At 44.0% G+C, this 23,339-nt stretch overlaps 1 protein-coding gene across 1 annotated transcript in view; it reads right to left on the bottom strand.

The window, feature by feature from the left end:
- Window positions 1–4,539: 4,539 nt before the first annotated feature.
- The window catches only part of SYN3 (synapsin III), a 189,784-nt gene continuing 170,984 nt past the window's right edge, over window positions 4,540–23,339 (bottom strand). The window contains exons 9-14 of the mRNA XM_088535308.1: window positions 21,783–21,857; window positions 18,625–18,727; window positions 12,852–12,986; window positions 7,863–7,947; window positions 5,997–6,294; window positions 4,540–4,682 (exon numbers count right to left, since the gene is read on the bottom strand). Of these exons, the coding sequence (XP_088391434.1) occupies window positions 4,550–4,682; window positions 5,997–6,294; window positions 7,863–7,947; window positions 12,852–12,986; window positions 18,625–18,727; window positions 21,783–21,857 (829 nt within the window). The 3' untranslated portion in view covers window positions 4,540–4,549. The remainder of the gene's footprint in view (window positions 4,683–5,996; window positions 6,295–7,862; window positions 7,948–12,851; window positions 12,987–18,624; window positions 18,728–21,782; window positions 21,858–23,339) is intronic.

The raw sequence follows: 23,339 nt of genomic DNA, 5'->3' as shown, positions 1-23,339 counted from the left end.
TAATAAAGAATAACAACGATACGCACCTATAAAATTTGAGGATACAGGTTCCCTTCAGTACCAAGACTAGCCTTAGTTTTTAGTATATACCTGTACTAGTGAAATTGTCTATTGTCTTATTCTAGTACAGTTTTCACTGAAGTGAAGTGTAACCAAGTCCCTTAGCTCTCGCATGATTCTTTATATTCCACTGGCTCTAAAAAGGAAGAGGGAAATCAGGGCTGCGCTGGTGTTGAACCTTTCTTCCTTGTCACCAGTGCTTCAGAAATGCACGCATAACATTCATAAGGGCACACTAATTAGCAAAAGGATCTGCTTGCAGCTCGTTCTCTTTTTCAAGTTATTTCTGGGAACAATTATGTCTGTGCATAGTGAGAGATGTGTTAATCTCAGGTGTAGCATTGGTACCACCGGTAACCTCACCTTGCTAGTGCCTTGATAACATCCACATCACTGCTCTGTGCTGCTTGGGAGTCAGGCACTTTCTGCCTTGTAGGCAACTGGGTCATTCTCCTTGCCATAGAGTTCAGATTAAACTGGATTTTATCACTGGATGTTTGTTTATCATGACCCCACTGAGTTACCTGCAGATATTTCTTCTTTTTATTTTCTTTCTACTGGGTTCTTTTGTGTTTCGGTAAAGGCACTGTGAGCCAAAGATGAAAAAGTCTGATTGTTCAGTCCAGTCAGCTGTCCAGTTCCCTAAACAGTTTTGTTAATAAGTCATAAACAAGATAGAAAATACAATTTGCACATCTCATGGACACACACAGTTGAGAATTAGATGACAAAGCAGGGGAATGCCTACAAGTTACTTCCTTTGATAATTTGCCAGCTGTTAAAGCAGGTGTATGTGTCATTGTCACTTGTGATTCCTGCTGAAGAGGAAACCACAAAAAATGAAGTGCCTGAAAATGGTATAACTGCAATTAATAGAGCAGAGTGTTTCTTCTCAGTCTTAACCTTAAACAAGACTTTTAACTGCATGGGAGCATGAGTGATGATACGTTCTGAGATACCACATCTCGATACTGTAAGGGTGTCACGATGTTCCTTAGTCTGTGTCTAACCAGGAAACTGGAGACTTTTGTTTCCCAGGTGGTGAATGGGAGGGGGTATCAGCTGTGTCCCAGCTCATTGGGCCAGATCCTCATGCACTCCTCCATCCTTGTTTCCTGGTCTCCATATGAAGAAATTTTGACCTTGCAGGACAAAGAGAGACCCAGTGCTCTGCCCAGGTGTGCGGTTTTGAGAGCTGTGGGACAACCCTGAGGTCTGCCACAGAGCATGTCTGCACTGTGATTTAAATGCAATTTCTACTCACCAACTTCTCTGTTGCCCCCTTACTGCCCCACCTAACTCCAAATGATATATTTTGGTACTTAAATACCTTATGGATATGTTTCAGTTCCTCTTTCATAAAATGGAGTCAAAGCCTTTTGTATTCGCCCCTTTTGCTTTGTTAGATTGCAGGGGTTTTGGAAGAGGAAGTTTGCATCAAAGACAATAACTCAAGCAGCAGATATTGCATTTGTGCATCTCCTGCTAGCTGCAACATCTGAAGTGTGGAGCTCACAGGTGTAGACTGAAGTAGTTGTGCTCTTGGAACATCTTTTCCTCAACATCAGACCCTTCAGGGAGTTTCATAATTTTGACTTAGGAATTCAGTGCGTTCATTAAAGTATTTTTGTTGGCAGAACTGAAGATGCTTTTCAGGGGCCATAGGAGTAGCCAAGTTGAGTTGATGGTGGATTACTTGTATTCGCAAGCCTGAGCTGGCAGGAGGGGAGATGTCCTTCTGTTTGCTTGCTGCTGGAGAGATGGCAGCTGGAGCTGCAGGCAGATGCAGCACTGACGAGGTGCGAGTCGCTGCTGGGCATCACGTCAGCCCGGCTGTCCTGCTGCACGGGTCAGCTGGAGGAGAGCCCGACCGGGCTCAGCTGCAGCATCAGCAAGTGAGCCGGCCGCTGTGCTTCCCATGATAGATTGGGCTTGCTTTAAAGAGTCATGCCAAGCTCATCATTATTTCTTTATGGATTGCGTTAGGAAGAAAGACCTAAGGTTTGGAGGCTGGAGCAACTGAGAATTCTGGTAATTGTTCTTTTTTTTTTTTTTTCCTCTGCATCCCTGGTGTATCCTGCAAACATTTAGCAGAGGAAGGGATAAGCTGTGCTGAGGGAAGTGTTACAGAAGGAAATCCTCTCCCACCAGGGTTGTATTACCTCCTCTCCACATAGTGGAGCCTGTTAATCTGCTATTGTTCCTGCCAGTGGGACAGTGTTTGCTCAAGGCCATTTGTCACTCTTTTATTGCTCCTGGAGATTGCGAAACAGCAGGGTCTGTTTTCTTTCTCATACAATGGCATGTATTTATGATGCTACATTGTAAACCGCTTAGTAAGTCTGGAAGGACAACATAGACCAAAAAGAAAAAAGAAAAGAAAAGAAAGAAAATTCATCGGGGAATAAGGTGGTTCTTTAATTTGGTTCTTTTAATTTGAGATATAAATCACTTATCCAGGTGAGTCCCTCAAGAGCCTTCCAACCTGGAAAAGCTATGAAGTTTCTTGCCTGGAAGTGCACAGGTCGCAAAGCTGTTTTATGTGTGATGGCCTGTTCAGGGGTAGGTTATGCTGTGTCCAGATTGGATGTAGACATTCATTACAGGCTGTGCAGAAAGAAATTGCTTGTTTGGCTTCATTCCCACCATGATCCGTGAAGTCCAACATGGCACACGTTGCTGTTGCTGCTGCTTTAAGGATCTCCCCATCCAAGTGACAGCAAAGATCTGTGCTGTTGGCTGGAAAGTTATTTTAACTTATTTCCATTGGTACTCCTAAGAATAACCCAAGGGGAGTTGCAAAGCCAAAACTCTGGCCTCGAAGCTGCATGCACAGTTTGTGACTAAACTACATGGCAAAGCCTGAAGAAAAATTGAGGCTTGGCTGCCTCCCCCTTAGAGACTTGCCTCCTGTCTGTCAGATGGTGGTATGGGAACTGGTATTTTCATTAGGTGTGTTATAAAGAGAACTACCCCAGTTCAAGGGGTAGATTCTCTCCACTGGCAAAAATATCCATAACTTTGTTGATTTACACCAAGTTTTTGAAATTGCAAACCAAAAATGGTGACCCAGTCCCCATTTGTGCTCAAATGCTACTTCTTTCTGTATCAGAGGCTTGCAGGAAATACAGCAGGTAAAGAAATACAGTTTTTTTCTTCCATCTCTGACTTCTCCAGAAGAATAAGCCCTGTGGTTGGCGAGGAAGGACATCTAATACTGATCATCATCGGCTTTGCATGACCTCCCACTATAAACTACACACACACTGATAAGTTTATATGGATATGTTACCTCCCCGTTGCCTGGAGTCATTGGACCTATCCTGGCTTATCTTATTTCTAAATGCGAGCTTTCCGGTTCTGTCACAGCTCTGTCACCTTGCATTCATTTTGCACTCACCCCAGGGAAGCCAGTGGGAGTTCAAGGGGGGAGACAGGATTTCACTCCGTCCCTTTATCCATTCGGTATTATGGAACACTCAGCACCCGAGCACGTGCACTTCATCAGCTCTGCTCCTAATTGTGCGTGTTCCTGGGGGACGCGTTTACCAGATGTGACCAAGTCCCCAAAGCACTTGGAGTTTAGCTGGGTTTATCTGGAATTTGTGTGAACTGTGGATGTGAGCTCCATGGTGATTCTGGGGGCAGGGGAAGAGATTTTGTGTGTGGATGGTTCATTTCTCAGATTATTTTTGAGCTCCAGGGTTAGGACATAGCACTATTCTCTCAGAACTCAAGAATCACATGCAGGGAACATAACTGCAAGGCTCAAAACAGAGACATTTTAACAGCTATGAACAGAGAGAACTGGAGCAGACATGCAGTCCATCCGGGTGCTCTGCTCATGTGATCCTTGGCGTTTACTGACGCCTGATTCCACATAGTATTTGAATGTATTTTTGCTCTGAAAAGTGACTTTTTATCAAGCTGGTATCAGGAAGTTCCACAATTCCCACTGTTTGCATGCTTGGGCATGCTCACTTTATCAGTCACTGAATGCTCGTTATCATCTTTGCAATCTGTTTCTGAAATCAGCCTATGTTCTTTCTAGCTCAGCCTCAACGAGCGCTCTGCAATTGCAAGTTAACAATTGTATTGACTATATACAAGTAAAATAAAATCTGCTTTGCACTGTCAGAATCGTGTTGACTCCACAGGGGTTAGCAGGAGTAAAATTTGCTTTACAACTCAGTCATACGAGCAGATGCGATTCCGAGTATTCACAAAGAACAATGAAATAGTGCCACTTTTATACAGCCATTTTTCAGACCGTTACTAGAATTCCTTTTTTTTTTTTTTTTTAAAATTAAAACAACTATAGGTTTCTAAATTCCCTTTACCCAGGCATTTGTTGAAATCTCTGTGCAAAGGCTATTATTACAAAAGGTATTGTAAGTACAGGGACATGCTGTATGTCTCAGGATGTCATCAGGATAGGCTGATATGAAGAGTGGGGACTGACAAAAGCAGAGATCCGGCTGCAGGGCTGTTAATCGGAAAACAGGCTAGCAAATGATTTCCTCAGATTGCGGATGGTCTCAGCCTTTGCTTCATCTTCAGTCGCATTTCCCCGCTGGGGTGGTTCAGATATGCTGAAGGTGTTTGTCAGGGACTGGGATTTGCTGAAACAAGAAAGGGAGTGGACAGTTAGACTCAGGAGAAGGAAGTAATAGTCCAAAGCTGGTTACTGGTGCTTTGGCTTCCACCACACCGACAGATTCAAGGACAGAAGGAGGGCTAAGCAAGGGGAATCCCATGTCTGAGAGAGCCAATAATTTTTAGGGGCAAGATATGAAGCTACGTCCCCTGCAGCGTGTACTGGTGCTGGCCCACCCCGGTGAGCCCTGCTGTGACCATCAGCTCTGCTGTGCAGTTCTGCTGGTTGGCCCCACAGCTCCTGCTGGGTGCATATGGGCTTCTCTTCTAGTTCAGATGGGGGCAGGGCTTTTGAAATACATCTCCCAACTATCCTCACTTACTGAGCTTTTTGTTTACGTCACCAAGTGGTTTCTGATCAGTAAAGGGCATTCAACACAAGATTAGGCTCTGAAATAAAACTTCTTGAAATACATAAAGTATGGAACGAACTTTTTGATCTATAAATCCGTTGCTCTTGTTTTGCTTTGCTAATGTAGGCATCACCACCAAAATGTAGGCATCGCCACCAAAAGTCTGTTTCAGAACATCACTCTTCTGCTATTTAGAAACTTTCTTCTAATTTCCAGCTTATGTTTTGTTTGGACCTGCTTTTACCTTTTTTTTTTTGCTTTTTTCTTGTGCTTTCTGTCAACACCAAACATTTCTTTTTTTTGCCAAGTTTTCCTGCCATAGTGACAACCAGATCTTCCACCAGAGGTGCCAGCAAAGGCTCCTACCAAAGTTGCACTATTCTTTATGGGTGAATTCTGCCCCAAGAGAATGCTTTAACATGTGGCCACCATCTGGGGATATATGTATATGTTTAGTCTGCAACATTTTGCTACTGTTTGCCAAAAATTGCCCACTAAAGAATGTTGTGCAGCTCCGGCATTCAGCAAACAGTGCAGGAATGACTCCTGTCCAGCTTTCTGGCCACTAATGTGACGAGCACAGTCTGAAAGGGATGTAGGCACTGCTAGGAAAGCATGTTAACGTGCAGCGTTAACATGGCCAAGGGCAAGCCACACAATTATCAGCGAGTGCCTAGCAGGAGAAAGAATGTGAAATCTTAAAGATGTAAAGGACAGCTTGTTCCTCTTGACAGCAGCTCAGTGGTGGCCAGTGTGTTATCATCTCCAGTCTTATGTACCTCCAAAATGACTCCCAGTAGTGAGGGTCTGTGACCATGAGGACTCCCGCCTGACAAGAGGTGATGTGCCCCTTGTGCCAGGTCCGGATCCTTTTTCTGACAGCCAAATTTTAATACCTGCAGGTGTAATGGTCTAACAGAGACCTACTTCAGATGTGGCTGTGGAGCGGCCTGCTGCTTGGGCACGTCAGTGGGGCTCGGCTGGCTTGGGGCCCGGCCTTGAGCAGGAGGTCTAGGCTGCTGTGGGGGAAAGACGCCTGGCTTGGAGGCCTGCACGGGCGAGGAGCCGGTTGCGGATCGGACTTGCTGCGGAGATCCCGGTGATCTTTGCTGCTGAGGTGAAGTGGACTGGGGACTCTGGGGCTGTTGTCCCTGCGGAGAAAGCCGCTGCTGTGGTGGTGCCGTTGTCCGGGCAGGCTGAGATACCTGAGGCTGACGTGGTCCGCCTGAAAGGGACGCGTACGTAGAGATATGAGGAGATGCATGTGGTGGACAACAAGCAGAGTATCTACATGGAGCAATAGGGAGAGAAACTATCCAGAGTAGCATCATGTGGAAGGATAAGGGCCATACTCTTTTACAGGCCTATCACTAGTTACATGCCCACATTCCTAGAGGTGTTGCAAGGCCATTTCTCTTTGCTGCTCTCTTGCCAGAGGGACACACTTCAAGGTGCTATATTCTTCCATGTAACTAATCCTTCTTATCCCTGGCAAGCGCTGCTTGCAGTGGGGAGGAAGTTACTGCAGAACAAACTTTTTGCAGAAAATGAAACGGGGCCAGTGGTTTGATGTGAAATTACAGCCTATCCACTATGTGTACATCTATCCCGGCAGTATTAGCAGCAAGTGACTTCAGCCGTTTTGGTAGCAGATCCTCAAAACAGAGATGGGAGTAGATATTTTTGACTACTGTAGCCACACATGCTACTCGCTCTTGACAAACAGAAGCAGACAAGAATAATCAGATCACACAGCTCAGTCCTAGTTGCTAAAGATGCAAGCGAAGGCTGTGCTACTGTGAGGCCTTGGCCTGGGGTTAAACTGAACGGGATGTGGAAAACTCATGGACGTGCTATGTGAAATTGCTGGATCTGGCACATATTGGTGTGAAAAGCTGACAAAATTTACAGGTAGCACTGTAAAGAGATAGAGCTAGATTTCACAGGTGGTCAAAGGGGCGCTATGTGAGAAATGATCAAACTTCACAGGTAATTGAAGGGAAGTAGTGGGGACATCTGTGGTAGTTGGCCCTTGAAAGGCCAACATTGCCTAGGTAAACATGTCAGTAATACTGTATAAGGCCAAAATTGACTGGGTAACATTGTCAGAAATACAAAATTTTGGACATAGCAAAACTGGGACCAATGGGGAAAAAGTAATAAGGGATGGATGTTTATTTGAGAGGATTGGTAAAAAAAAGAGTGTCTAGAGGAAAAGGGATAGTAGGACATGTGAATTACAAGCTTGGCATGGCCTGGGAGCCAGGCAGCCCTGCAGTTCATCACGCAACCTCAATTCGGACAACAAAGTGTTGCTCTGGCCAAATCACACCAGTCAAACCTGCTTGTGCTGTCAGGAGGGCTTGGGGGTGTCCTTTTCCTTCCTGACAGGGAAGCATCTGGTCAGCTGGATCAAACATCCTGTTGCTTCGTGCCTGTTCCAAGCCTGACAGCACCAGCATCTTCCCATCACTCCCTAAGATTAAGAGCTGCTACAGCTTCATGCAAAAGCAAAGGCTCTCCCCCAATTCCTGCTCTAGTGCCAGTTCAGGTGGCTTTGCACTGCTAAGCTAAGCTCTAGCTGCAGTATCAACTGGGTCAGTATCAGATTTTCACTCTGCTTTCTGAGCTGCTATGGAATATTGCAGCAGCAGTTTTGCAGCAGCACAGAATTTGCTGCCCACTACTCGATGAATGGGAACAATCAGCGAAATCTTGACCCTGAGATCTTTTAATTAGAATGCAAACCAATATTTCTAACAGTCCACTGTCATGAATCCTAAAGAACTGTACCTTGGGGAGGAGGCCGTGGTTGGGACAGTTGTCCAAGCTGCGGTCCAGGCTGAGATTTCACTGACTGAGGCTGACCTTGTGGAGGCTAGAGGAAAAGAATCCATTTCAGTTAATACAGTGTCCCCACAGAGAAATTACTATAGGAATTGCAGAATCCTGAAATGTTCCTTAAATAAATACACACACACATACTCTCGGCAACTGGCTGGTAAAATCTCACGAGACTAAAGTGGAAAGCTGAGTAATAAAAAAAAACACAAAATCTGTTTGCTCATAGGGAATAACAATGAAGTTACAATCTCAAACATGTATTAGACAATCAGGAATCGGCAAATGCATCAGACCCAAGGATCACTTAGTCCCATCTCCCATTTTGAACAGTTGCCACCACCAGATGTTCCAGAGGAAGTAGAAATGAACCATGGAGTAATTTACATATATGGAGTAATCATCTCTTTATCCTAAGGGGTCTCAACTAGAGTGCTAATAAGCAGGGACCAGCTTAAACCCTGAGACATGAAGTTTACAATTTGCTCCACAAAATCTTTGCAACACTCCAGGCCCTTTGTTTTGATATTGACATCCAGGTCCTTAGAGTTGTGCCCAGACCTCAGCTCCACTGACCTTCTGTGACATGAGTTCTGCTGCCCAATTACACGGTGAATTAAAAGGCATTTCCTTTCTGTGGTTTCCCACTTCTTAACATCATTGCTTCATTCTGACTTTGAGAATAGTTCTCACAATCTACTTTTACTAGGACTTCTCCTTTATAAGGCCGACGTTGAATCCCTTCAGTATCTCCATATGAATGTTTCCAGGCCCCGAATCATTTCATTACCAACGTTTTGTTTCCAGCTTTGTGACTCCTTCCGCAGATGTCAGAGGCAGTTCTGCCTATGTTGTTCCAGATGAAGCAGTATCTTTGTTCTCCATACGCATCACCAGCTCATTTCATGTGCATCCTAATTCCCTGATCTTCCTGTATCAACCCAACCACAGGCTGAGCCTGTACAGAACAGTTTTTCTCACAAGTGGTATGGTTAGCTTAGACAGTGCAAGGCATACAGATTGTTTATGTTCTATTTTCTGCCCTCAGTTCAACTTACCTTTCAATCTTCAATATGTTAAGGTGACTTAACAAACCTAGCTCTGTCGGTTGTTCTTCACCATCCTCCCTGGTCCTGACTAACCCAAATAAGTTGGTGCCATCTGCACTTTTTTCTCTCTTACTGTTTACCCTTTTTGACAGATATTTCAATAAACAGATTAAGCAACACAGAATTGTTGCACAGAGGGACTGTCCAAGGTTAACAAAAGTCTGAGTAAGACTATTACACAAAATTGTTTATGAAAGCAAGGGAAGTTGGAGACAGACAGACTGGTACGTGCTGGATTATTTACATGGAGAACACAATGATAAAGGAGTTGTTGAGGCTCCTGGAAGGTCAGGATTGCCTAGAGAATTAGCTAAGCAATTCTGGAAATGGGAAGAAATGTTTCATAGTTGGAAGCAGAGAGATGAGTTTCAGTTGACTAACATAAATGGGATGAGATTGCCAGCCCATTGTACACTGTTTATTCAGGACTTGCCAAATGGATGGGGTGGAAAACCCAGGAACTTTCCATTGGCCTCTTGTCCTTGGCGCACTAAACCTTGCCTTGATATTGGTAGGAATTTGCTATCCTAGTACTGAGAGACGTCCTGATTAGACCAGGCAAAGAAGGGGACTCAGATCTCATCTTCACCTGTGCTGTTATTGTCTACAGCCAGCCCAAGCCTCTTAGACATATCGGCAAAACTGGCCCTCAAGCCTCAATCATGAAGGAAATTAGGGAAGTTTCCCTCAGTTAGGAAAAGGATCAGCCCAAGGCATTTGTGCCACTGAAAGGGAAACAACAAATGGAAAGAATGAAGCTGCAGCAGTTGTATCATGTCGTATCTGTGAAACCAGGTTTCATGTGGTAATCATGAAAAAATAGGTTGTAATTAGCATCTTGTCCCTCTTTGCAAAGAAAACTGATAGATGCTCTTAAGGCATAGTTGTGTTGTTTTATTAGTGTATTATTCCTCAAATCATTCTTTGAGGTAACTTGTAGGGTCCATAACTTACTTGTTTACATTTTTCACATTACTCTTATAATCTTTATAAACGCATGTTTTGCATTTGTTACACACCAGTCTGCTGGAGCAATAGCTGTTTCTAATGAAATTGCACTTTTTTTCTTGGCAGCTGAGTTGCTTCCTAAATTTATCTCATTGGATGTAGCCATCTGTGTCTGGGGACTCAATAATTTAAAAAAATAGCAGTAATCATTGATTTAATCATTGTCTTTTTCCTCTCTCCTACTCCCTGGTCTTCATTATCAAGAAAAACTGTGTTTAGTTGAAGAAGTTCCCCACTTTCAGCAATTAAATCTGCTAGAGTCGCAACATTACCTCTGTTGCCCTTCTTTTCTGCATTAACCTCTGACGATCCATAGAGGCCACCAATTCTTTATCATAAAAAAAGAACCTTATCAAAGGTTCTTCTCAAACTTAAAAAATTTGTTTCATTTGCCCCTCTATTTGCTCTTCAAAATCCATTCTATCCTTTATAAGTTTCCTTTTATTACTTGCACAATTGTGCATAAAGCTCTTCCTAAATGTCAGATTTCCAAATTTGGAAGTTGTTTTCCTGTGTGTCTTCAACATAATGTTTTACTTTGCCTCTTAGCTCTAGGAGTTTTTTCTTGCATTCTTGGTTCAGGAGCAGATCAGAAATTTATATAGGCCTTCCAGAATACGATGTTCTCTTAAATAACTTCCATACAGCTTTACTTTTAATCCTAGGGAGCTTTGGATTACTTTTCTCATTCTTACTGAAATTATCCTTTTAATAGTTCATGTCATATCATTACTTCTGATATCACATCTGTCCCTTGAATTTCAAACCTATTAGTACATGTTGACTTCCTGAATTGTACCTGGGCATGTTTGGGGACAAAGTCATAGAATCATTATAGTTGGAAAAGACCTTCAAGATCATCGAGTCCAACCATAAACCCTTAAACACCATGCCTGCTAAACCATGTCCCTCACCTACACATTTCTTGACCACAGCCAGGAATGGGGACTTTGCCACTTCCCTGGGCAGCCCATTCCAATGCTTCACAACTCTTTCTGTGTAGAAATTTTTCCTAATACCTAAACTGAACCTCCCCAACGCTGTTATCTCCTGCTTCACTTGGATTTTACTCTTCCAGGAAGCAGTCACCTAAAAAGATGGGAAACTCTCTCAGAATTGCTGTCTCACTGAGCTATTTGACTTGCTTCTTAATGGCTGTAGTCTCACGTCGTTACATCTCATTGCTTCTTCCATATCTCTCAATGCTGCGCACACACTTTGTCAAGTTTCCAGTTTTCCTTTTTCCAGAGACTGGTATAGACAGTCCTGATAATACATATGGGATCCTGTGGATACCCATAGGATATCGAAGGATTCGTATTTTTATGGATTCAGCACTGCTGCCCTCAATATTCAGAACTGTTATTTTTCTAAGCTCTGTGAAACTCTTCATCTCTAGCTCTAGCTCTGCAGTGCTGTTGCCTGCCTAGGTATTTCCCTGGGTGGATTTGTAACTATGCTTTACAGCATAAAACTAGCAGTTGCAGTTTCCACAGATCCTGTAATCTTGTTGTACCCAGGTCTTTTCTATGGAAGAACAGTTTAGTTTACACTGTTGTGCTTTTTATTTTCTTCATTCTGTATACAGACATATTTAGCTTTTATTTTTGGTGAAGAGCTTTTTTTTTATTTAACTCTTCTATTTGACATCCAGCCTCTACAGGACTTTTTTTTTTTTTTTTTTTTTTTTGTCCTGTTTTAGGTCTGCTGTAATTCAGCCCAATCCTGTACCAGTATTCTACAAACATAGACAACAGATACATCTGCTAGCTTTGCCTTTGCTCTTAGTTTAAACACTCTGTTTCTTGTTTATTTCAGATGGCAGTTTTGATTCCACTTCAGTGGGAGAAGATACTATGCCTTCTGTATAGTTTTCCCTGCCCTAAAGCCTTTTTCAGTATCTTTTAAATGTTCACCTCCTCATTCAAGCTAAAACCTGTTTTGGGGTTACCCTGAGTACAGTTCATGCTGGAGACATAGTTTAGCAGGAGCAGACTGCCATTATGGCAGAGGAAGAGAGTCAGAGAATCCCTATCCCACCACTTTCTGTCTCAAATGGAAACTTCTTCAGTGCATTGCAGTCAGAATGATCCCTCAGTCTGCTTACTCTCCTGCTGTTGCTTTTGTACAGATTTCTGTTGTACTCAACCTCCTGCTTATCCCTGCTAGATACTGAAAGAGGTGTTGCACATGTACCTGGAGACAGTTCACTGTCACAGATTGTGCCCTGGTGTGCTTCATTTCCACACAACTGCAGCTGGGAAATATGGCACTAGGAATATAAAATGAATGTGCCATGAGGAGCCCTAGAGAGTCACCTTAAAGTTAAAGATGGGAGGTTCCTATATGAATTCAATCTTAGTCAAGCCTCCTCCTGATGAAAGAGGTGAAGGACCTCACCAAAGGAGCAAGCCAGCAGTAAGAAATGGAACAACTCTTGGAGAAGTTTCCCACTGTCCTGTTTGGGAAGCCTGAATTCTTCATCAGGGATGTGTAGACTGAAATGAAACCTATCCCAAGGGTTGGTGTTTGTGGAGGTGAAGTCAGGAGTAACAAGCACCTATAAATATACAGATCTGAAAAGGGATTTAGCTTAATAAGACAGCATGTCCAGACACCCGTAGTATCAATGTGATATCACAGTCACATAGAAGAAGAGGAAGGGGCACCCACTGCAGAGAGAACTTCAAAAAGCAGGAGTGAATCTATCCAGTACATTCCCATATGGTTCTGAGAGACACGCGACTGCCTGACAGCCCTCACAGGAGAGAAAGAAAATGGTCTGGGAAGGCATTTTGTCCAAAATGTCTCCATATTCTCATACCCAAGGCCTCAGCGGTGACGGGGTAGATCCAGCAGTTGTGACAAGCTGACTCATTTTGGAAACAACCAGATCTGCTATAAGCTGTCTGTCCTCTTCCACGTGCTCCCCAATCAGAGGCATTGAGCTGTCCATCACCTGCCACAAGAGGGAAAAACAGCAGTTAATGAGGTTTCCCAGAGATAGATGCTGCTTTTGACTCATCCTCCATAATAATTTGCTCTGTGTCCCCACATCCTTGCCAACACCTCCAGTCAGTCAGTACTCTGTGTGCTGGGACACACTTGACTCCAGGGGTGGGATTTGTCTTAGCTTTTTTTTTGGGAAATGGCACATACTTCCCTCCTCTCCATCTTCCTTCCTCTCACAACATGGACACCAAACCAAGACTTGTAGTGGCCGGAGGCTTCCTAAATCAACTAAACACAAACTGCTTTCTTCGCATGCCCTAAAGAGATGCCTCTTGGGGATGATGTTTCTCTGGTGCTGTGCCATGGCATTTAGGGGTGACATTGCAGCAGCAAGGGCCACAGGCAGGCACAGGAGAAGGGAAACAAAATGTACAGAAGCCTGTGGAGATTAAAGCAACGGGGACTGGAGGAAACCAGGAAACATTTGCAATTAATCAATGCAGAACAGCGCACTCTGAGAGGGGAAATAAACACAACAGATGCATAATGAATAGGATATCACCAAAACAGCAGCACTCAATGCAGGAAAGTAAATATTTTCTCTCTTGTCTTCTTGACATTGTTGTGATACGAGTGCTTCCCAAGCAAGTACTACAACTGTGCTAGAGAAAGCAAGGGTTTATGGAAGGGAGAAGGAGAGCCAGCAAAGGGTCTTTAAGGTAAGAAATGCTCTGCCAAAAGTAATAACAATGAAAGCTCAACTGGCCCTCAGCTGTACAGCAGCCCTAAACATAATTTTCAACAGTTCATCATAAATCAAGTATTTCACAAACAGGAGCTGAATCCCACAGGAAAAATGGCACAATGATGAAGTTAAGATTCAGTTGGAGTAAATATAATCGTACCAAAATATCAGGGTTGAAAGAGTTTATTTTCTTTTGCTTTATTTTTAAACCAAACATTAAAAAACCTTGGAAATGCAGAGTTAAAGGCTGCACTACTCTAGAAAGGGACTGACTCATGCTCAGATAACAATCACAAGTGCACTCCACCCCAGCAGGGCTGCAAGAGCCTGTTCTTTGAGTGAAGTGGAAAGTTCCTCATTTTTTTCCGGTTAAAATGAGAGAAATCTGTTAGTGAAGCGAGTTCATCGAGTTTCTGTTCTAGCCTTGTCTTATGAAATAAGTGTTAACTTGGATCAGTTTCTGTAGTTGTCCCATGAACACTGAAGAAGCCGCTTAGGAAGCTTTAACTTGGAGTTCGAGAGTTGTGTGTTTATAACCACGGCCAACTACCTATGAGGAGGTATAGGAGATTAACCTGAAGTGCTCAGCTATAAGCACCATACTCTGAGCTATAACGTAAAGGCTTTGCATTCCACTGTCCACCTCTCTGTTTCCCTGATTTTTTTCTAAAAAAAAAAAAGGGAGATTGGGAAAGGAGATGGTTCCTAGAGGCGTTGGCACTAGCCATGGTGGCAGGGAACAGCCAGGTCCCTCATGCATCTGAGCACCCCAGGGAACTCCCGGGGGCTCTCCGGTGGGTTGCTGCACAGCCCTCCGTCCAGAAGCGTTCTTGTTCCACTGGGCAATCCCAGTTCAGGTGTGAAAACACCCAGGTCTTCCAGCTCGCTTTAATGCACATGCGAGGGACCTGTCTGACCACTAGATGATGCCATTACTCTCCTCACAGCTTGGCCAGCCAAGCTTAACGTGGTGGTTCCCTGACCCTCCCTCTAAATTATGGGCATACAGCTGAATTCAAAAGACACAATAAAACCCAAATAATAATAATAATAAAAATCCCTCATTTACCCATCTTAAAAAAATGCTCTTCCTTATTTCTGTGGCAGCAGGGGCTGGAGTGGAAGATGCTGGTTTAAAAACAAGGCACCGGCATGGAGTGAACCCTGGAGCAAGTCCCACCTGATCAGGGAAGCTGCTCCAGACACCAGGATATCTTTGGTCTTGCTGTGCAGCATCTGGCACGGGGAATGTGAGATGTGGGAGACTGAGAATGTGGGCATGTGTGGGGAATCACTGCATAGGAAAGGCCTTTGAAAATGGCAGTGATTTCTGTATGCAGAATCATACAGCTGGATACCACTCATCTGAAAATGAGCATAAGATGTCACCTTGTCTGTCCTTCGGGGGGGGGGGAGCTTCTCTGGGACCGCACAGATCCGAATGCTAATGCTGAAATAAATCAAATGGCTGGAAGGAATCGCAGACAGATTGAGCTCATCCCTTCCTGAGGAGCTCACAGAACAGCTGGGCAAGAGGAGAGGACGTCGGCACATATGGATCTGGCCTTTGTAGCTGCCCAAGGTCAGTGGCTGCTCCTGCTGCAGCTGGTGTTGCCTGATAAGGTGTATGGGGGAGCAGGGCAGAGAAGACACTCAGGAAAATCCCATCCTGCTCCTCCCTCTGCGTTCATCCGACTCTGAGGCCCCAAGGCTCGACTTGTTATTCCATGCTCCGATGTGCCAGACTGGGGTGTTGGGTGATTTTTGGGGAATGAAGGAAGGAAGAAAGGAGGGAAATGGATGATTAGACATATCAAAAGGACTGATATGGCAGTGGTGAAGGAGCAGACAGGCCTTTTTTGCCAGGCAGCAATAAGCATGGCTAGCAACACCACTGGGTTACATGGTAGACAGGGCTTAGTTGGATACCTGATCCAGGTGGAAGAATAAATCACAGGGATCGTTTTACTTGTCTTCCACCTGCTCCGTATTTGTCAGCATAGCAGGGATGTAGGAAGGGGTTATAATGCCAAAGAAAGGGAGGGGGGAATTGCTAAGCCTTCAGCATGTGCATGCTGCTGAGCAGTTTTGAGAAGCTGGCTGCACAAGGCAGTACATAACTGGTGCTGGTCTGAGGATCTGGCTTTTCCAGGGATTGTTGAACCCTAATGAATATGCCCTTAGAGTAACAAAGTTCTTTAAAGCAGAGTACCACCATTCAGAGTCAGATTCACAACTGCTTTAATAATATTAAACTCTGTTGAAATCAGTAGATTTCTTCTTAGGTCTGAAAATGAGCCTTGAAAATAGTGCTAAAATATGCTAGTGCTTTGAAAGGCATAAAGGTGGCAGGTTCTGCTCTTTACTGTGGGAATAGAAATGAAGGTGAAATAATATACAAATACCCTGGTTCAACAGATGACTCTTGTGCTGTGCTGATAACTCATCTCTCTTAATCTGCTTCCATTCGCAACAAACCCTTGTGATGAATCTCCATTCATAGGACTGCCCATTGCTCCATCTGCAAATCTGTCCTAGAGAACTGCTTTGCACTGTGAAAATTAATTGCTGCCTGCAATTGCATTGTGCAAATTCCTTATTTGTTCAGCCCATTTAGACACGCTTTCTTGTAAAATGTCACAGCAGACTGTTCCTTCTCACCAAGAGAAACACAACTGTCACACTGTGAAAAAACTTTTTTTCCCCACTACCAAAAGAAAAAAAGCAAAATAGAGGATCAGTTTCAAACCAAGAAAAGCACTCGGGGAAGTAGGCTGAAGGCAATTAATTTCTTTTCAGCATCTCCCTCAGATCTACATAAAGTAGAAAAGGTGCCTGCTTGGCTTTGTTCCGCTCCGTTGTATTGCACTTATTCTATGCCTTTCCGACGCCGTCCATCAGCCTGGCATCTGAACGCTTGCTAGAGGTTTGTGCACCAGACCTGCTCAGTCAGGTTTTCGGTTGGTGTACTGCAGCCTGAATCATCTGCAGTTGATGTATTCCTTTGGATTTGTGCCATATTAGATCCCTTGTTTTTTACCTTGGCCTGGGTGAGAGGGGTGTAAGTGCACATGTTCGGCCCATGCAGCATGATGGATGTAGTGTATGGATGCGCCTGTCATGCAGTCACTCACATGCAGGGGTGAAAACCCAGAGGTAGATACCCAGGCAGGGGCGTATGATCCTTAAGCACAGAACCAGCCACGTGTGCAGGTACGTAGGCTTATGTGTAGGAATAGATGCTGGGCTGTGAAAATCACATCTCACATCTGACCATGCAAGGACCCAGCCATCCAAACGTCCTCAGACTCCTCTCCTAGCAAGCCTTCTTTCTTGCTCTTCTTTCTCTGCCCCATAAGCACGGTGATTTAAAAGCACGTGGCAAGGAGACGGTCCACTGTGGGGGATGCTCCTCTAGGTGCTGATGAATCGCACGCAGGAGCAGACCCATGGGGTTCAGCCTCTTTGCTACAGGAAGGACGGAGCTCGCCAGCGTGCTCGCTGCTGGCAGTGCACTTACATCACATGGCCTTTGACAGGTCACCGCTCCCCGGAGAGCAGATACATAACACTGGAATGTGCATTCGCTGGAGGGCTCATGTGGTTCTCATCAGCATCCCAACCCTCAGCGGGTGGGACTGCTCTCCCACACATAGCTTTCCAGTGTGTCAGCACCACTGCATAAAGCCATAGGCTGGCCCTGCTCATCTTCCTCGGCTGGCCTGTGTTGGCGGAGTTTACAGCAGGTCAGATGCTGTGCCTTGCCTCTCTTCCATCGCATAGTGACAGAGGCACTTGCTTACTTGCCAGATTTTCTCTCCCCTGGAGTGTCTCTTAAGTTTCCACTTTGATTTTCTGGCCAGCTTTTCCTTCTCTGCCCTGTTACGATGACCTGAATGTGCTATCTAGCCTACTCTCACTTGTGTCTCCCGGCCTGGTAGGGAGCGTGCTGAACCTCAGCTTTCCCAGCCACAGTTTCTCCCGTTAATGGGGTCCCAAACACAAGAGTTTGTCATCCACGCTGCCCATAGTAACTCTGTTGTGGTTTGTCTTACTAGTCTGTTATTTAAAGTGAATGCTGGATTGGGCAAAAGATTTAAATTACTTTTATTTAAATTGTTCATGCTGCTTATGGACATCTTTGTTACACTCTCCCTCTATATTCTACCTTCTTAAATAAGATGCTGTTAGGAGTTTTATTATGGGGATTCCCTTTAAAGTGACTGGAGACATACATTTGGAGAGATGGGGATCTTTAATGGGCTGAAAGACCTGCTGGGCTTAACTGTTTTTCTCTCCCTGTGGATAACGGCGGGAGTTTGATAATGATTAATACGTTAACATCCTCTGGAGCTTGAACTCAGGTTGGGTTGGATCTCAACATGTCCATTTTTGTTGTTGCTGATAACTGCTACCAACTGCAGAGGTGTGCTGGCTTTACAGGTGCTCAGCCTAAGAAGGATAGCGCTGGGGCATCAGTGCAGTGAGACACGTGCCAAGCACTGGATGCTGCCGACAACTCATGATGAGAGCTGTGGCCTTCATAAAGGCTACGTTGTATCTTGCAAGGGGGCAGTTCTGCATCTTGCCTCATGCTGGTAAGTGTCACACCGTGGGCATTTGTTGACTGGAAAGCGAGGGAGGCCAAACAGTCTCTGTCTTCCCATTTCCTGACACATGAAGCCATTTTAACACTGAGCAATTTCTGCAGTTCTGCCAGTTTAACTGGGACTCTGAATCGGGATATATCAGTATGCCACAGCTTGGAGGCAATAGGTCGGCACTGAGGAGCTGAACGTGCACATACGGATACATGAGCACATTGGTTCCCGTGAACCCTGAAGCTTTTGCCAATATACTTCTCTAAAAAGACTTGCCTTTAAGTTCCCCATGCTCTCACCTCAATGATATAGTCTTTTCCATCTTTGCTGTGGACAGCTTTGACAGCGCAAATATCAAGACCTCCAAACATTTCTGCGCAGGCATCCGCCCAGAGTCTGTACCTGCAGAAACCATAGAGGCATGGCCTGGAATTAGCTGTCATTGGGGATTTCACCAAATATAATTGCCCATCCCTCTGCCCATAGGAGGACATAGAAATTCTGGAGCGTTTTTTATCGTAACACAAGCTATATATGCTTTGCTAGGGCATCGCCCCAGTCTGTGCACAGGAGATGTAGCAGAAAAAGGAATCTTGCTAACATTTTCCTTTATTCCGAGTTATTTGCCCTCAAAACCACCTTAAAATATTTCCTTTCCTCCTTGGTATTTCCATCAGATCTCCAGTTGGTTGTCATTTTGCCAAGCTATAAATATTTAGCTCATTTAACCTCCCAGCAGAGTTGGCCCTTTAGCGTTTGTATTGGCTTTGCCTGAAAGCCCTCCATTATGTAGGCAGACTTCTCCTGATAAGAAGTCCAGCACGTCAGAGCTGGAATAGGACTGGAAAGTCAGAGCAGAATTTAGCAGGGTGTAGCCACCTCATCTCTGGTCTGTGATCCAGTGACTCCTGCTTTTCATAATTTACTCTTTCCATTTCATCCTTTTTCAGTCTCCTACTTCCCTCCTATCCCCTGGGCACTGAATGCTCCTAGCCAGGTATTCCCCTCATACAGACCAGGCACAGCTTAATCAGGCAGAGAGCTACGTGCTACAGTCCTTGTCTGCAGCTGTCCCAAATTGGGAAATGAGCTGCTATGAAGAAAGGCCACATCTAATGGGTGCTCCCTTAGATGTTGCCGTGTTAGAGGAGAAGATAGAACGGCAACAGCCATATTATGAGGGGAGCTCATCCCCTTGTTGTGGAAATGAGGAGGGAGAGAGGCAGCCTGGCTTTATTTCCTGTGCAGCTGCACTGCAGTTCTGACCATTTCAATAAAAATAATTTCCGAACAGCAGATCTGTAAGCAGAACTATGACACGATGCAGGGAGGAGAGGGAAGGCCATGGTCTCATGAAAACACTGACATTTTGCAGACCCTAAAAAGAATGGGAAAAAAGCTGTTCTGGCCAAAGAACAAGTTTATATCTTTGAAGCCAAGAGTCCCTTGAAAATATAATGATCAACTTGTGCAACCCAATGTCTGCCTGCAGAAAGAAGCAAGAAAATGGTTCATGTGACTACCAGCATTCTCTATGCCTAACGAGGAGACGAAGCATGTTCACCTCAGCACCCATGAGGAAGAAATAGCAGAAGGAGGGCTGAATATCATACGGAGAGAGCTAGGGTCTATGTGAAGGAGGCAGAATGCACTGTGAGCCCCCACTGTGCCCTGCTGGAGCTGGACACCAAGGTAGGAGCAAGCAACCTCAACTAGATGATCTCTAGAGATTCCTTCCACTCTCAACCATTTTGTGACTCTGTGGTTCTGAGGGAGGTCTGCAAGTGTTTGGGTTCAGCAAACAGACTAAGAGGGTTGTTGCCCATGAAAAGTGTATCTAGAGAGGTAGGGAGGAATCTGAGCATTAATATTGTACACTGCAGTGAGGGACCTTTGCTCTTTCATCCCTCTGTCTTCAGCTATGTCATAAACAACCAGGATCCATGTTCATAATTCAATAATGTTCAGATCCCATGGTCCTATTAGGGCCTTGCAGAGCTTGACTTGCTTTTCTTGTTTCACAGAACTATAGCTGCAAAGGCACCTTCGAGGGTAACCTGCACCACTCTGCTACCCCCAAACAGGGAAGAGCTGTTCTGTGTCATTCTTGAAAGACATTTCTCTAATCTTGTTTTAAAGAGGCAATCTATTACTGTGCTTTGCTATCTTTAATGCTAGGAAACGTTTCCTAATGTCCAAATGAACTTTTCTTTTGCTATAACTTAAACCCATTATTTCTTGACCTACTGTATGAGTAATATAGAAAGTGGGACATGCTCTACTAGCAGCCTTTTATGTATTTGCCTGTAAGTCTTCTTTCTTTTAGGGTAAAGTGCTTTTCAGATTGTGGATGACTTCTCCTGGCTCTGTGAAAGCTAATGAAGGAAAGCAAATTTCTGCACCGCATGCATACACTCACTGTGCACAAATCCACAGTTTCACAAGAAAAATATCAGTGGTCTGCTAACAGAAAAAAAAAGGTAGAAAACTACAGGAGCAATTGTGGCATTCTTTCCTCATATATTCATTATATTTTCTCCTCTGAGCGGTCCCACTGCTGACATTTGGACTTTCTCCAGCTCACTGATAGCTTTTTTCAGGTGTGGTGCCCAAACCTGGACAGAGGCAGAATTCAAAATGATCCTGGAAAACTGGAGAAATAATCTGGAAAAAGCCTGGATTTAATAGGGGGGCAGTGCCTACACAGAGTCTATGTAGCCACAAATCTATGAGTGATCTACTGCATTAAAAATAGGATGGAGAACAAGTGACTTGGGAGCTATTTTGCAGTGAAGGGACTTGCGGTTACAGTTGAGTATAGGTTACAATGGGTCAGCAACATAATACAGTTGCAATAGAAGCAAGTATCACATTGGTATGAATACATGGAAGTACCATCTGCAAAGTTCAATTTGCAAGATGCATGAAGCAACTCCTGCTCTGTTCATCAGCGAAAAGACCTTAGTTGAAACACTTTTGGGAGAATGATGTGAAACATGCTTTCAACACTTAAGCTAACGGATTTTTCTCTCGGCTAAGCAGCAAAAAAAAATCTTTTCTATGTCTGCTTCTTACAAGTAGTGTACTTAGAATAACTTCCTGTTACTTCTTGTTTTGTGCTGTGACCTTTCTGATTTTATCCCTACATGTTTGTGCTTGTGAGCTTGACCTCTGGATGCTGGTCCAGTTTCCTGTGGCTACATTCAGTAAAGCTCTAATGATTTAGCAATATTGGTCTCTTGCTGTCCTTCCAGTCTGTTTTCCAAATTAGGACAGTTTGCCTCTGTGCTCTCAGTATATTTTTAAGGAAACATTTGGTCTTTTAAACTCCTTTATCCCGCCTCCCAGGAAACCTCACCTGCCAGTTCTCCCCATTAACTGAAGTCTGAAATACATTTCCTCCTTTCTAAACCAAGAATAGCTAATACTGTCTTTGCAACCCTCTTCTCTTCCTTACCTCTCTGTCATTGCAATCTGCTCTAGCATGGCAGAACCTGTGTTTGCCTTCCAGTTTCCAGAGATGGACGTCCTCCTAGAAAAACAAACCAAAAACAAAACCAGAACATGAAAATACAGTCCTACCCCACCCTCCCTTTTACTGTGGCCCTCATTCTTGACTCAGTGCTTGTACAAAAGAGGATGTGGTGAGCTTCCTCCTCACAGGAGTCTTTCCAAATCTTGCCCTCCATACAGAATATATTGTTCAGACTCATGAAAAACTGAACGAGGTGATAGGGAAATCTCCAAGGTATTTTGACTGTGTGTCTGGTGGATGATCAACATTAGCTTTGTGAGTACTTTCCTTCTTTATATATCAGGCCCAGGAGAGCTTAGATGTCTGTAGATGAACTCCAAGATAACCAGCCTTGTCTTCTGTAATGTTAGCACACTCTCTTTCTGGAAGAACAACTCTGCAGGAAAACATCTGCCTGAACAGCTCCAGAAATATCAGCTATAACATTCTGGGTCTTCCTGACTTTGAATTCAATTGTACCGGTGGCATAGAAAATAATATTATACCTTGTCTTTCACTGGCTTTTTTGCTGGCTTTTCAGTGGCTTACTGTCTGGACTGAGAGAGTTTATAACCACAAAATGATTGGACTTTCCTTAGCTGCAACTTACTGTCGATTTACAAGAACGATACTGACAAATTCTAGGTTTCACCATCACCCATTAAGGGGTAAACAATTTCCTTCCCCTAAACTTAGGTGCAAGGTGAATCTTGGATAGGCTGCTATGACAAGAGTATGCATAAAACCCTGGTACAAGCTAGGACAAGTCAGCATGCTGACAGGATACATCTAAGGTCTGTCTCCATGTTGTAGGAGATTTAGGTAGTGATTTAGGAAAGTGATCCAATGCTTCTGTATGGTGTTGTGGAAATCCTCCTTTCCTGTTCTGTCATCTTTTCAACAAGATGTAGAAAAGATATTCTTGACTGTTTTTGTCCATTAAAGACTATGTGGAACAGTGGAGATGCTGATGTCCTGCCAAAATGTAAACCTGGATCATAACAGCTGACTACCTAGCGTGTCTCTGCACCCTGTTGAAGGACACTCTAGGACCCTGTTTCCTTTTCTCTTCTAGCCTGACTGTGATATTTAAATGGGCTTTATTACCCATCTTTACAGGAATAGCCAGGGGAAGAATGGTTACTCTGTTGAATAATTATGCTTTCATATAGTTGGCTTGGGCACTTGATTCTCACCCAACATGCATCTTCCTGCACTACTTTCTAAGCAAAAGGATGGATTTCTCCACAAGTTTTGATAGTTAGGAGCCCTTTGATTATGTAAGTACAGCGTTCAACCCTCAGCCTCTCCTTTGATTTTTATATGTCTTGATACTTAGGATTATGTTGCTCAGTTCTGCAATGAGAACCAGTTTATATTAATATATAGATCCAGCAAATTGTCATATAGTAGCAGATGACATTAAAATCCCACTGCTACTGATGAGAACTTCCAGAATCTGATTTCCAAGAAGATGATTAAATATCAGTGTTTACAAGA

The sequence above is a fragment of the Tinamus guttatus genome, unplaced genomic scaffold (genome assembly GCF_059628265.1).
Source record: "Tinamus guttatus ecotype Peru unplaced genomic scaffold, ASM5962826v1 Tinamus_guttatus_pri_ptg000039l, whole genome shotgun sequence".
NCBI lineage: Eukaryota > Metazoa > Chordata > Aves > Tinamiformes > Tinamidae > Tinamus > Tinamus guttatus.
Note: the sequence above shows the minus strand (reverse complement) of the source record. Positions and strands in the feature narration are given on the sequence as shown.